General features: G+C 28.3%; 1 protein-coding gene across 1 annotated transcript; it reads right to left on the reverse strand.

Annotated features, from left to right (window-relative positions):
* Nucleotides 1-1423: 1423 nt before the first annotated feature.
* Nucleotides 1424-15967, reverse strand: LOC112690892 (heterochromatin protein 1-like; the record flags this gene model as incomplete). Its single annotated transcript, XM_025565002.1, has 3 exons — nucleotides 15846-15967; nucleotides 12279-12415; nucleotides 1424-2219 (listed from the first exon to the last, which is right to left on the reverse strand). Coding segments are annotated over exons 2-3 (840 nt in total), but the record flags the coding sequence as incomplete, so codon positions are not given.
* Nucleotides 15968-16185: the final 218 nt, after the last annotated feature.

Raw genomic sequence — 16185 nt, forward strand, 5'->3', positions numbered from 1 at the left:
GAAATTAAATATTTTGAATTAAATCTCCTCAATGTTTATCAAAATAAAACATAATTGTAAATTTAAACTTTTCTTTGTATGAATTTTATAAAAAATAAAAGTGTATTTAGTATTATTTCTATTAAACTACTATAAAATAGAAAAAATAAATACTGATTTCATATTTAAAGTTTAGTATATAGTTTGGCACAATGCTTGGGAAAAATCTAGGTATGTATAAATGTAACTCCATTGTTTCATTATTATGCCACACTTAATTTTGGAAAAATTTTGTAGAGGTCACTTTTTTAGCGAAAGCTAAACTAAAAATTGACCTTCCTAATTTTTTCCAGGTATTATAAAATGCATCTATGATTAGGGACCCGAAAAATTAGCTGCACCCCTGTGCTTAAATACATTGATACGCTACTGCCCGTCGGCAACCGGCTTCTCTGAAAAGACCGACCGTTACCATCGCGACACACTCACAGCCCGGCGTATCCAGCCGCCAACGGCCACTTTACCGTTTGCATGAATCCGGCTTTCGACGTTCGTTATTTTGTCGTCACCTTGTCAATTGTTGTGCATGATCGTGAATAAGGCTACCTGCACCTCCATCACGTGGTTTTTTTTTCATACACGCAACATCACCGACCAATCTCTGTATGCGTTCGGTCGCTAGTGATTTTGTTACCGTTCGATGCTTTTTTGTTGTGCGACAATTAAAAGTTGAATCTACTGTATTAAAATAACTTTAAAAATTAAATTTATCTGATTGTTTGAACCTTACCTTTTATTGTAAATAGAAATTGAAATATGTAGCTGTTGGCATATCAGAAGTGGTAAATGAAAAATTAATCCTTGATGTCAAATAAGGTAATAATAAATTCAAAATTACTCGTATATATGTTATTTTAGGTAAAAAATCAATAAAAAAATATATATATGTTAAAATATTCATGATCAAAAATAAATAAATGACAATAAATGACTTAACAGCTTAAACAGTGAAAATACGTTCTATCAATGGTTGCATTTACAATGAAAATCGATAGTAGGTGAAAAATACCCAAAAATTCAATAGAAAAAATCATTAAATAGAGAAAATATATTGATTACTAAAACAAGAATAGACAACTATTTATGACTTTTTAAGTCAGATAAATTTTTATAGAATGAGGATTAGGTGTATTCTTAATAAAAATGGGAGGGGTTAGAACCCCCCCCCCCTATGCACACGGGCCTAATATTAACATTAACATCAATCAACACTAAGTGAATTCTACTAAATACTAAGTTCCAACTAAGCATATGAAAAAAGAAATATAATGAAAAAATGCTTTAATTTTTAAATAAAATATATTTGATACGTTTTAACTCAACATGTCTTTATTAAATTTGAATTCAGATTCCTTTACATTTTTTTAACATAATTTGTTTTTAATAATGGTTCTTTTGTTAAAAAAAACTCAAGCACTAATTTTTTATATTTTTGTTCAAATTCTTCTGCTGGCACTAAATCCGCGATTTGAATACCCTTCCACTTTATAAGATACATAAGTTGGCCACTCGCATTATTTGCACCAATTATTTTTTCAGGCACTTTTCCAGAATCAATTTTAGACGCACTATTACTTCCCGTATCTTCAACTATAGCATCATTTCCACTATCTTTTTTGCGATCTTTAGATGTATCAGACAAAAATGTACTGCTGTGATTAGAAAAAGATGAAATATGGATATCACACGAAAAAGAACTGCTCTCATCAGATATATCATTTATGATACGTTTGCGTTTCATATTTTTATAATTTTTTCCTCCATTTTTTCCCGTGACTTTGACTTTTGCATCATCTTCATCATCGGCTTGACTTTTTATTGTAGAGTAGTCAGTTTTGTCCAACGTATTTGATTTATAAGTTTTATGTTTACGATTTTTTTTTTTTTTGTGTTTTTTAGATGTTCCAACATCAAGCGAAAATGAACTACTTTCATCAGACGTATCATATGTTTTTTGTTTACGTTGATCACTGGAAGCTTTTTGTTCATCTTCATATTTATCGACTAAATCTTGACAATCAAGATGTTCTTCAGGTTCCCAAGTATTGTAGGAATCAGAATAATCAACCCATTTTAATAAGTAATAAACTTTATCATCAATTATACGTTTATCTAAAATTTTTTCTACATCATATATATATTTTTTAGAAGTTGCTTCGGCAGGAGCAGGACTCATCATTCTAAAACAAAATAATTGATTTTAATAAAAATAGGCTTAATGAATATAATTTGGTTTTAAGATTGACGCATGGAAATAATTTTATAGTTTTAAAAAGCTTGAGAGTACATATTACAATTTAAATTTTGATTTGAAAAAGTCTTAATATGGATAAAAATGTAAAGTAACTAAGCATTAAATATATTTTTTTAGTAAATGGATAAATATGACTCTTAATGTTATTTAATTGGTACAAATCCTACTTATTTTTCATCGAAATAAACATAGTGAAAATTAAGGTACTTTTAATTAAATTAAATTAATTAATTAAAAAATATTAAATTGTTTGAATTAGTAAAATTTACTTTGCATAGGTTGGAAGAAATTTTTTATTTTTTTATTACATTCAAAATTAACAATTTATCTATAAAATTTAAAATATTTATATTCGTCATGAATTTGCTAAATTTTGAAAAGTGCAACAACGGATGCAAAGTATACTTGTTTAACGATTCAATATATTTTTTAAATCGAATCACTAAAAATACCTTACATTGTTATATATTTTACGTCCATAAATAAATTTTGATCTAATTTTTAATTTTTAATAAAATGTGCATGCGTGTGCGTATGGTGTGTGGCGTGCGTAATTTATTTAGCCATTAATTGTTTTCGTTATTGCTAATAAATACATTTTATACAGTTAACTGTATAAATACGTTTTATTGGCAATAATATTATGCAACATGGATAAGCTATAAATGCGTATTTCAAGCATATACGATTTATCGATGAACAATTAGTTGTATGATACGAACGTTGTTCCGAACTAATTTTTAGTTGTAGTACCTATGTAACTAATTATCTAGCTACATAGACGGAAATCCATCGAAGAAGTTGAGGGGGCTACGATATTTTTTAATAATATGTATAAAATTTCAAATTGTGTATACCATTGAAATATCTTAAGGGGGGCTTGGTAAAAATGTGGAGCTATTATCTACAGAATTAAGTAGCATGATAACCACGAATTAGCAAGTTCCGCGAATAATCCGAAATTAGACGAAATATATCGAAAATTAACAAAACAATGCCTTTAACATGTTTTATTAACATTAAATGAATACAACAATAAAAAAAAATAATAAATAAATAAAAAAAACATTATTATTATTATTGATAATATTTATACTATTTTTATCCGTGGAATATTGGATTTTTCCGGACTTTATACACGTTTAATAGAATCTATTGGTGCAAATTATTTTATCGTCAAATACCATGGAGAAACAAAGCTGAGTTTCACCAATCTCACGAAGATAAAATTTTTCGAATATTAATTTTTAACATCAATCCATTAACTCTAACAACAATAATAGGTATTGCAATTTGGAGATTCACGGTCCGGAACATCACCAATGTAATACAACATTTCAGAAAAGATAAACTTTCAATATTTTTCGTTATAGGTAGAAGCTGTTGTAATTAACCAAGATATTTTTCATATAAATTCTTTATTAAATACCAGAATAAAAATTTAAGAACATTTAAAAAACGCACTTTAGTACAATGTATAAATTGTCAAGAATATGGATGCAACTCCAAATTCTACCTCTCACACTCTTTGAATTGTTTTAAATTTCAGGAAACTGCTGTATATTATGATAAAAAATTCAATGAAATTGCTTATTATAATTTAGGAAATTAGATCTTCCTAAAGAACGCAGTCATTTTTTATGTAATCTACATATTAGATTAACTTTTTTTAATCTGAGTTGATATTTTTTCCTTATTAACTTTTAACTTATCGATCTTGTGTTCTCTTAATTTAACTCGAGTTAATATATATATATATATTAAATCAGAAGTGGGATACGAGTGACACGTTACCGGTTATTTGATACGAGTGTTGTATCGGTGCGATTGAGTACCTAGGCGATGAGTTGTTTGATTAGTGGTTAATTGTTGGATTTAGTGTATGAATCCTATTCAGTCTGTGTGAACTTCGTTGAACTACCACGAGGCGTATGAGCGGCCATTGTGACAAACGTAACCTCAAATTATCGTTGAGGTGATATTACCGTGTTCCATGATAAGTTGGACCGATAACATTATCACCTTGTTATTATTGACCAAACGCTTATGATAGCTGATAAAAAGGCCGCCGATGAAATCCGTGCTCCTACGTACAACGAACTAATATCACTCGTTGATAAGTTACGCGCGCATGTAAGAGTATCGATTGAAAATGTACACTTGTTAGACGGACTCTCGAACTTGAAAGAGATGGTTGGTGAAAAGGAAGATTCTGAGGCGGGTAAAACGCACCGGGAAGTTTCGGGTAGTTTCAGATTTGGCGAAAGGTGCCAACCTGATTAAGTGACGGGAGATGCCTGTCGAAGCTGAATATTGGCTGACTGCAGTCAGCGGATTGGTGACTGTTAACATTTGGCCATTCAGTTATACATTGCAATACCTTCGTATGCATATGGAGTTCGCTCCCAATGATTGGTTTATTGGTAGTTCTTTCCGTGATTAGAGTGAATTCGAGCGGAATTTTCAGATAACATTTGTGCGCACGACAAGTATGTCTGACAAGATGGACTTGATGAGGGCACGTAAGCCAGTGAGAGATGAAATTCTAATGGACAACTTTCATTCAAAGATGAGAATGAATTCCTTATTTTTTTAAAAACTGTTTATTAGTAAACAATATTACTATCAACCATAAAAACATAAATACCAAATCTTCCAAATATTTTTGTAAATTTCTTGTGCCATTTTCCATTTCAATTTATATATTTTAACCGATCTTGAATAATAATATACTAAAATGAAATAATCCTTTATTAGCTGTATCTTCTCTAATTAGATTGAATAGAACATCAGGTATCACAAAATACATTTAGTATACATATTACCAGCCCCTATTTTTCATAAAAATGCATATTACATATTTTTTAATGTACAATATGATACAGAGCCCCTCTACCCTACTTTCATATGATTATAATTTTTATTACAATGTCAGTAGTAATTATTAGTTATAGTTCTTTTTTATTAATCAAATTGCACTTAATAATAATTATAATGTGTAATTTGATAACCTAATTACAAGGTTAACTACCAATCTTTTATTATTTTTTAAACTGAAAATATATCTATTTATTTAATGTGGTATATATAATTTATAATGTAATAAATATATTTAAGTCCTCATTAGCTATCTTGCTTTAACTGGCTTCTTGAAAAATATCTTCATGGTAGTCTTATTTATTAGTATTTAGTAGGTACACACTTCCAATTTCGGTCTATACATATTGTGTAGGCGTACACTAAAAAATTGAGGCTGCTTATTACACATTGCATATGCTAGAAATAAATAAGTAATAGCTTGACTAATAAATGTTGATTTGCTGAATCTTTTGTTTTATTCACTTCTTTATATCTACAATGTAACAGTTATGCATTAAGCCTTCAAATTTATGATATAATCTCTCTATTTTCAAAATATTCTAGTTCATCTTCTACTGTTAACAATAATTTTATTTTGTAAAAAAGATTCATCTCATTTTCTTCTTTTAATTTATTTAATCACTATTTAAATAATAATATTTTATCTCTATTAGGTTTTAATTTCACTTAGGTTTACTACGTTACAACATATTTCTGAGACTTTTACTATTTTATGAAGATATTATATTTCTAATTAATAAATATGCTAAATACATACATTTAGCAGGTAAATATTCTAATGTATATTTCTAATCTATATACCTCATTGCGACCAAACATATAATAATGCAATTTTTAACTATTAAGTTTCAGTTAATGATATAGATCAAAAAATCTTATAAAATTGTATTAAATAATAAGCAATTGCAGTGTAGTAAATGTCACAATATATTAGGACTACCTTTTTTAGCATCAAAATGTACTAAAAAAGATTTCTCACTACTTTATTACATTTTTATTCAAATATTTAAGTTTGTTCTCCTATCAAATTCCATAATGCATCATTCTTATTATTTTTAAATCATTTGGTACAAATTGCCTTAAGAAATTCACAATACCTAAAACTTATTGACACTATTTTTATTATTAGAACATTTTTAATTATTTCATACCTAACTGTTATTATCTCTACATTTAGTTTAATATCTTTATAATTTCAAATAAATATAAAAATAAAAAAAATAAATAAAAAAATAAATTTCTGTTTTCTTTAGCTATATTGTAATTTTGTTACATTAAACTTAATATTATAATTTCTATCTCTTACCATTAACTGTATTTTTAATTTCATATTGTCAATTGACACTGTTGCTACCATGATTATATTATAACCTCAATTATTTTTCATTATCATATAATTTCCGAAATATGCTAAACACAGATATAGATAATAAACTAGATTTCCTACTCTTATACACAGACCAGCAGGCTGTGCGACATTGCTTTTTCGCCATATTGGTTATTGGCTATATTTTATCAATTTTTATCGTTGTGATTATACACAGATTTAAATATCATGATTTATGAACTCAGAAATATTTACAGTAATTAACGTAATTAGGGGCGGATCAAGAGGGGGGTAAGGTGGTCATAATACACCCCCAATAATTGGGTTTATTAATTTCTTAGTGGGCCATCTAAGAAAGACTATACGTATTGGTCAATTGTTTTGTAAATAATTATAATTGTGTTAGTTAAAAATTGGACGGGAATTATTGAAAGAATGATATTTCCAATGTGGCTATAGAGTATAATCATTTACAATCTATCTGTTATTAATTTGTACATTTGACCATTTGGGTCGTGTTACTGTATGAGTGAGTAGTAAATTATCGTTATTGATTTTGTTGCACTACCACTGTGTCTATCTATTAATAGCCAACCGAATGTGGTTGTTTTAGTTCTATGGCAATAATAATTTATTAGGTATTGAGGTATTCCCAACATGTTATCTGTTGATTTGACATACCCATAAACCCGTACATAAATACATTGATTACAACCTATGGTAAATATCACTACGATTTATTTATCATTTCAGATTCAGTTGTTCGCAATATTATATTCTGTTGAACGTTTACTATTTTTATCGTGTGTGTTATACAATTTACATAACCTACTACAAAAATATATATTTTTGTGAATATAATAGTGTAAAAAACCATAATTACTAATTATTTTGTTGATAACTGCTATTTTGATTCTATCAAGTTTTATTTCATATAATTTATACACGGACGTGTCAGTAACACGGTAAGATAATTTAATAAAATAAATTAAAAATTTAAATAAATTGTAATTTTAACTAACTATTATAATGAACTACTCGATTTCGAATTGAAACAAAATTGAAAAATGTGTCAAACATCTAATAAACAAATATTTTATCTTGAAAGTTGTAACGTTTACGATAAATAATTCAATTCTGCTTTGATTAAATATAATGGTATGATTGTATGAGTTGTTCTTATTTGGATCGATTTCAAAATCAGTGTTTATTACATCTATATTAATAGAAATATCTACTTATAGAAGTTATGGAGAAAAGGAAGAAAGTTCAATGTGAATCTTGTTGAAGTATTTTTAACAATGACTTCTAGAAAAAACACGAAATCGCTCTTCATGGCGGAAAACGAGTGAAATTAAAGTACCTGGAGCTTCTGCTAATCCATTTATTGCTTCTATTTCTAGCTCAAAATTAAATTCCTTGGAAAATGTAAGTTATAATTATAATTTTAGTAAAATTAATATTTTATGCATAGTGACTTAGTTGATATAAAATAGTTTTAATCACTTAAACCAAAGTTGGGTAAATTTATATTTAAAATAATTATGCACAATGATATGAATGATGTAGGTATAAATGTAAAATTCATTTTAATAATTTAATAAATTATACATTTACAAATATACATGTATAAAAAATATAAATACATTTTTTCTTTTAAAAAATATATAATATGTATATTTAAATTATTACTAAACATTTTTACATACTTAAGAACTAAAGTGTGCAAATTGTTTTATTGTAGTTTGAATCAATAGGATCTTAAATTGCTAATGCATTTATTACTAATTAAATGTAAGTACCATTAAATGTCAATTGTGAAAATAGTGAAACTAGCAATTTAACAGATAGTGTTTTGAGTTGTGCTGGACTATTCAGGTACCTTTTTGATTATATGCAACTATGCAAACCTATTATCACAATTTTCAACAAGCTGAAGTATTAAATGCATACAAAATAGTAGTTAAAGTTAAAGAAGCTATAGATAATATTATGAAAATTTCCAATTCTGTATTAGATACATGTAATGAAGTAACAGCACTTCTTGAAAATCAATCTGGTATTGTTTCTGAAGTAAATGTTGTTGATAGTGTAGTTGAACATGATCCAGGAAAAAGAACAAAAATTATTTCTGATAATCAACGGCAGTATTTATTAATACTGGGGCCTCATCAACCAAAATTGAATGCATATCCACAAACAGAAAAATATAGTTTTAATATTCATGGTTTGAAGAATTCCCTCATTTAGAGTATAGCACAGTTAAAGATGTAGCATTCTATTATGTTTGCTGTTTATTTCTTGTAGAGCTGGGCGAAGAAAAAGTGAAAATAACTGGACTGTTTAAAGAGTAAAAAATTGGAAAAAAATGAAAGGGAATAATCGAACAAAAATATGTGGAAAGTTTCAAAAACATTTTAGATCTGAATTGCACAAAGCAGCACTTTATGAATTTTGTCATTTTATGAACAAAAACAATCATATTGATATAATGTTTGATAAAAATAAAAGGCAAAAAAGGATGCAAGAAGAACGAGATCATGCTTTTCACACTGAAGTAATCTCTATACTACTCGATATGTTACTAAAACCCTCGGTAGACAGGGTTTAGCATTTAGTGGTTATGCTAACGATGAAAATGGTAATTTCAAACAAATAATATTACTCATATCAAGACATTGTCCAATATTGAAAGAATGGTTGGAGTCTTCTAGGTTAAGGGCATATCGTACCACTTATATGAGTCTAAAATCTCATAATGAATTTATTAATATTCTTGCAAGTTCATTAAAAATTAATATAACTAAAAAAGTTGATGATGGCAGATACAACTCCAGACTTATCACACAAAGATATATTATCTATCGTAGTACGCTTTGTTAATGATGAAGATAAACTAGAAAAAAGATTACTTGAAGTTCGTGAAATTGTTGACAAGACCGGCAAGGGAATGACTGATAAAATCTTAGAAACATTACATGCTAATCAATTGGATCTTCAAAATCTAGTTTTTCAACCATATGATTTTGCAAATAATATGTCTGGTCAATTTAATGGTGCTCAACAAAAAATATCAGAAACTATTAGCCCTAAAATTCCATACATTCCTTGTAAGGCACATTGAATCAATACTTTTATTGAACATGCATGTGATTCTAGTTTAATAATATCTGATTTGTTTTCAATAATTCAAGAACTATATGTTTTTTTTTTGTCTAGTACCAAATGATATAGACCTCTGTTGAATAAATTGGATGAAATTGAAAATTCTCTCAAATTGAGAAATTTATCCCTAACAAGGTGAACAGCACTTACTGAAGCATTGAAATCTCTGTGGATATCATATTTAATTATTATAGATGTATTGGGTAATATTGTTTTAGAAAAAAATGTTGATAAAAATACAGCTTTCTCCTGGTCAAAAAAATTAATTTCTATTGATTTTGTTGTGAGCCTTATGTTTATGAAGAATATTATGTACTAATTAATACTATTAACAGAATGTCTTGAATCACCTGAATTATACATAACAGATGCTACTTTATTTATTGCAAGTACTCTGAAATCATTAGATATTTTAAATTCTGATTCAGAATGTATGGATAATCTAATCAAAAGCGCTGAAGTTTTTCTGAAAAATATGAAATTGATGCTGAAAAAGAATTTTCCATATGTCACCATCGTTGAATTGCTCCAAAACATTTAGATAGTAATAGAAATAATGCTTCTGAAATTTCATTTTACATTTTTTAAAGAAAAGAGTTTAAAACTGTGTTAGACAAACTTATTAGTTTAATTAAAAATCATCTTGAAAAATCTATTAATGATATCAAACCATTGTACAATATGTTTAAACTACCATTTATAGGAGAATATTTAACAGAAACATTTATTCAAGATGCAATGAAATTTTTACTAAATAATCTTGAAATTGATCCATTAACTTTACAATATGAATTAGAAGTGCTCTTTAATGAATGTAAAAATAAAAGTACTATGAGTGATATGGCAATAGTTTCCAATGAATTAAAAATAGCATTGCCATTAGCTAATTTATTGTGCCGTTAATCATGTACGCCACCTGTAACTGTAGCTGGCAATGAAAGATCATTCAACAAATTAAAAATAGTCAAAAACTATTTAAGAACAACTCAAGAAGACTATAGGTTAAACAATTTGATGGTTAAACGATTTGATGTTGCTTTCTTCTGAAAAAGATTTGGTGGATCAAATTCCTTTAATCAAAATGGCTCAAAAATGGGCTACTCTAAAAAAAAAAAAAAGAATATTGATTATCAATAAAGATAATGATGAAAAATGTTTATAATTAACAATTTTCTTAAACATTACAATAGTTTTATTAATAATTATAAAAAAATTATTAACTTGTATTACTTATTTAATTTTTTGATGAAAAATAATAAACATCCAACTGTGTAATAATGAAATGGCTTCTGTGAAATAACGATAAAAATTTGTCCTGGATCAAATTGTTGAGTTGGCCAAAATACTAACTTTGGCACCACCCCTCCAATAAAAACCTCCTCGGTACGCTCCTAAACGTAATTATTTATATTTTATATTAGTTTATTTTATTTATATGTCAAAAAAATTTGTTGCCTGAGTATCTCAAAAAACCAAAAACATTAAAAGAACTAATTTTGCTGTTATAAACAACATACCACATTGGTAATATACTAATATCTATCTATTTCAGATGTAAAAAAAAAAATACATGAGTACAAATTATTATACAATTTTATTAGATCCCCAAAAAAATTTTGATGAACTATAATCTACTAAAAAGTTATATTATTTATATTCAAAATAAATGCTTGTTTTATACACTTACTTAACCTAATGCTCCAGAGTTATGAGATTCTATGTCAGTATATTTAAGAAGCTCTCTATTTGGGTTTATTATCTAAATCTGTGGTGCTAAATGAATAATATTATCTAGATTTTTCATCAAACTTAATTTGATTGTAATCATTTAAAATTATATGACAAAATCTCATCGATGTCTCCTATTGTTAGATTAGTCAAAATAATTAAGCTAATAAATTTTAATTTAATTCTAATAAAATAAAATATATTAAATACAATAAACTTAATATAAAAATTACTAAATTAATAAACTGTTATTGTTAATTGTTGAATATGTTTTTTTTTAGTATTTTGGGTGCGCTCCCATCCATTTTAAATTCCTGGCTACGCCACTTTATGGCTCTAACCCTAGTATATAATCTAAGGTGTATACACAGCCACCGAGAATAGGGTAAAGTAGTAAATGGTGTCATGGGTTATTATGATGATGCCTCACGTATATCTATGACTCATGTATTATGTAATAAAAATTATTTTCATTTTAACTTGTGTTGAATTATTTAACTATTCAAACTAATATAACCCTATAACAATGATTAAGTATCTTCTAAATATAGGTACACAAGTCAGTAGATTGACAAACATTTCGTTCAAAACCGTACAAACATGACAACAAAACGAACAATTAGCGACGCCGCAGCGGATCGGACCGACATCGAACAGGGTTGGTGATGATCATTGGTAACGTCAATACATATTGAAAGAAAAATGAGTTAGTTTCTAAATAACAAATATTCTTTACGTCTACTGAACGACTGACAAGCGAGCAATAATACGATCAGTCTTTTTTACTCGCGAATACAAAGCGCACACACATGCACAAAGTTACATCTTTTTACACAGATTTGCAAATTCATTTTTTTTTTTTTTTAATAAACCATAAATACTTACGAAGAGGTTGACGTGGATTTAGACTGTTTTTTGTATCTAGGCATTGTCTGGAATTTAGAGTTGAAAACCACGTTGAAGGTTTATGGATCGAACAAACCGTATTCAGATTGGCTCACTCGGAACAATATGGCTGCCGACTGGAACAAAAAATGCAATGATGTGGACCGTTGTACGGTGATCACCAATAGGCGTACGGTGATGACTGGAAACAATCGGTGATGATCGGTTACAGCAATGGATGATCGAGCACAGACATTTAAGACGAAGATCAGCGATTGTGATGGGCGACCGGCAACAAAGAAATAAAATACTCAACCATAGACCCGTTGTAGGGCGCTGCGTACTGTCAACAAGCTACAAGAATTAATCGATGGGTCACCATTGCTTGGTGCGTCAGGCGAATCCTGTGGAAGAAAAAATCATCATCGCCTTTTTTGTGCACCTTTGTTTAGAGGACTCGTAGAAATGTGATAGTCTCATGGGTACTGATAAATGATAACGATGCACGCTAACAGTATAAAAGCCATACTAACACCTTTGCGGTGATCATTTTTTTAGTTAACAATCAGTTTAACTATATCTATATATCTGTACTTATATCTTCCGAATTCCCCCCCCCCCCCCCGTAACACTCTACCGGTTGCTGCGCAATGACAATCCACTGGCCGTTGTTACTGACGCGTCTACCGTCACTGCCGCACCACAGACCTCATCCCACCGCAGCTGCCCTACCTTCCATACCGCGCTTGATCGATCAAAACATTATGGCTGTATAATAATGCATTTGGTCAAAATTGGGAATTATTGTACTTACATAGTACATAGAGTGCAAGCCACGTATTAGTAGCAAGACATATCTTATAAATGTATTGTAAAAATTAATAAAAAATTCCCTTATTAGTATAAATGCATATTAGCTGACGAAAGCAAGAATAATAACTCTCCAAAATAATACTTCCGCCACGTCACTAGCTGAACATTAGTGAAAAATTGTATTTATAAATGTAATGTATGTCACATGTAAATAACATATACACTAAATGATTTTACTAAAATTATCAAAATCAATAAAATAAAATATTTTAACTGAACGATTAAAAATTTCAAATATTATTTTTGTTGACAATAAGAATACGTTTTTAAAGTTATAATAATTGTTATTTACAACGTGATTGAAAAAGATTAATATTATATATTATTACTAGCTGAATTATCCAGCTTCACGCGTATATAGTTTTTGCTTTCTCTAAATTGAAATAATTAAATAAATACAGATTGTTGTTTTTTTAAAGAAGAAATTAATTTATTTTACTTAATTTAATCAAGCACTAAAATGATGGTAACTAAATTATAAATAATAAAAAAAAAAATAATAATATTTACAAATGATTATAATGATTCTATACACATTATTATTAAAAATGATTCTATTATCCGATATATATATATACATAAAAGAACAGGACTTTTTTATGTTTTAATTTTATTATGACACTATTTAACTTTTTTCGCAGAGTTGTGCTAAATACTCTCCTGATTGTCACCACGTCGTCTGATTTTTAATTTTTTTTTATCTGAGAGGCGGTAGAGGAAGATTGTATTTTTATATTCCGATTTTGTGACGACATTATTTAATACTTTTCCAATCCCCTTTTCCCGATCCTCCGGAAAAAAAAAATCGAGTGACGTGGTAATACTCAGTTACTATATGGAATAACTCTGTGAAAATAATTGGAAAAATGTTAAATAGAATCGTTACAAAATGGAAACAAAAAAAATGCCTGTTCTTATACAATTCCATGAAAGTACTTCTTAATTTTATTTAATTTTACGAATTAAAATAAACTTTTGCTTTCAATGAAAACTCTAAGTGAAAATTAAATTTTTCCTCATACGCGCATATATTTAGAATGGCGGCTTGTAAGCTCTGGTGGTGGAGGTGTGACTTTAAATATAATACCCTAGTCGTAGGTGTAACATATTAAATATAAAATAATACGCAATACACAATACACAAATTATTACTTTTAAGCTTAATATTTTATTTGTCAAAGTATCTTAAACATAGTACCTATATAAGTATATTATAGTATATATTATATAATTTCAAAAAACTAATTTATAGAGCTATTTTATAAATAAAATCAATGCGCCTGTTTTTCGCTGGTGAAAAATGGTCCTACTAATATCTAGTCACAGGCCGCAGTAGAAAATATGAATAAAATTTATAATGTTATGGATGACGCTGCTGGTCGTCCAAAACGCGTATATGAATGCAGTTTAAACGTACCTGCACGCACACGATTTCTGCGCGGTCGCCTATAAGTTATAATTAACCCTACACTAAATGAATTAAATTTCATTTCATCATTTCTAGAAAAAAAAAAAAAATTCAAGTGAATTTAGGTGTAGATATTGTTGAAAAAATATTTGTTATTGAAAAAAATTGATATTGCCTAAAAACTGATTTACGTAAGGCCTAACACACACGGACCACTTTTGAGTGTTTTTTGTGGTTGGCGTGTGGTTGTGCGGTCGCTGGAACCACCACTTTTGAACCACTTTTTTGTGGTCCAACTGTCGCCGACGTAACCACACCACGACCACAAATAATATAATAATATATAACCTACCTAGACCTTACCTACTGACCACTATAAAAATGGATTCCGACGAAGAAGCACTGTTGTTAACACTTATTACGCAGAAGACGTAACAGTAATACATTTTTGATATAATTTTATGATAAATATATATATATACACACACACTGATAATATTATGCTGGTGACGAGTGGTTTGAAAGCTGGTGTGTCGCTCGTGTGTGTTGTGCTCAACCACCGACGGGCCACGATTTTGTGGATGATACTGGCGACACGATGCGACTGTCGTCGGAAAGTGGTTCGTCTGTGTTTGACTGCGTTTTTCATATTACTTTAAATGTAATTAATATATCATCCACGAACGACTACCGTTTTGTTGTTGTGATGTGGTTGTAAAGTGGCCCATGTGTGTTGAGCCTAATTGTCTCAACTACGATACATTGCCTACTAACGTATACATTTATTTATTTACTATCATAATTAAGTATATTGGGTATAAAATAGTATAATAATTGAAACAGCATTTTTTTCAATTATTTCTTAATAAAAGTAAAACATTAAATTTAAATCTGAACTATATAGTTGATTGTTGTATTGGTAATAAAAACATTTTATATTACTACACCAAGTGTTTCTGTGTAAAAAATACAATAAAAATAAGTTGTAAACATTTTTCACGAGTTACGCATCAAAGGTCACAATTTAATCATATAAAATACTAAACCTACCTAAATTAATTTAATTTTAAAATAAAATACTACAAATAAAAAATATACTATTTGTGTATTATCAATAACAATTTCGAGAAGCGATCTTTAAATTATACTAAAGTTGGTTATTTTACGAAAAGTGGTCATATGCATAATGTATCATAGGTGATATAATTTAGTATTAAAAAAAACAGTTCAATGCGCAATGTATTAGGGATAATACAATCGTAAAACATAATAAATAGTGTACTTACTGTGACAGTGGCAGTTTTTAGTTCTAATATGATTTTTGACAGTATGAGATTATAAATACATTTATTTAGAGATAGAAATGCTGTAAATTACAGTGTAATCATCACAAAAAACAATTCAAGAAAAACGAACAAAATAAAAATTGATAAAATAACACAGATGTTTTAGAGGTAAAACATATAGGAAAAAATGTTAAGGTTACTGATAACAAAACTATCGTTAACGATTTCTAATCAATATTTCATTGTTAACTAAAAAAAAACCAACTTTGTAAAAACACTGTTATTTGTATTAGAGATGGGACTTATCGTTCATTAAGGTGAACTAGTTTAGTCGTTCATT

Source organism: Sipha flava, unplaced genomic scaffold (genome assembly GCF_003268045.1).
Source record: "Sipha flava isolate LNK unplaced genomic scaffold, YSA_version1 114_pilon_pilon, whole genome shotgun sequence".
Lineage (NCBI taxonomy): Eukaryota > Metazoa > Arthropoda > Insecta > Hemiptera > Aphididae > Sipha > Sipha flava.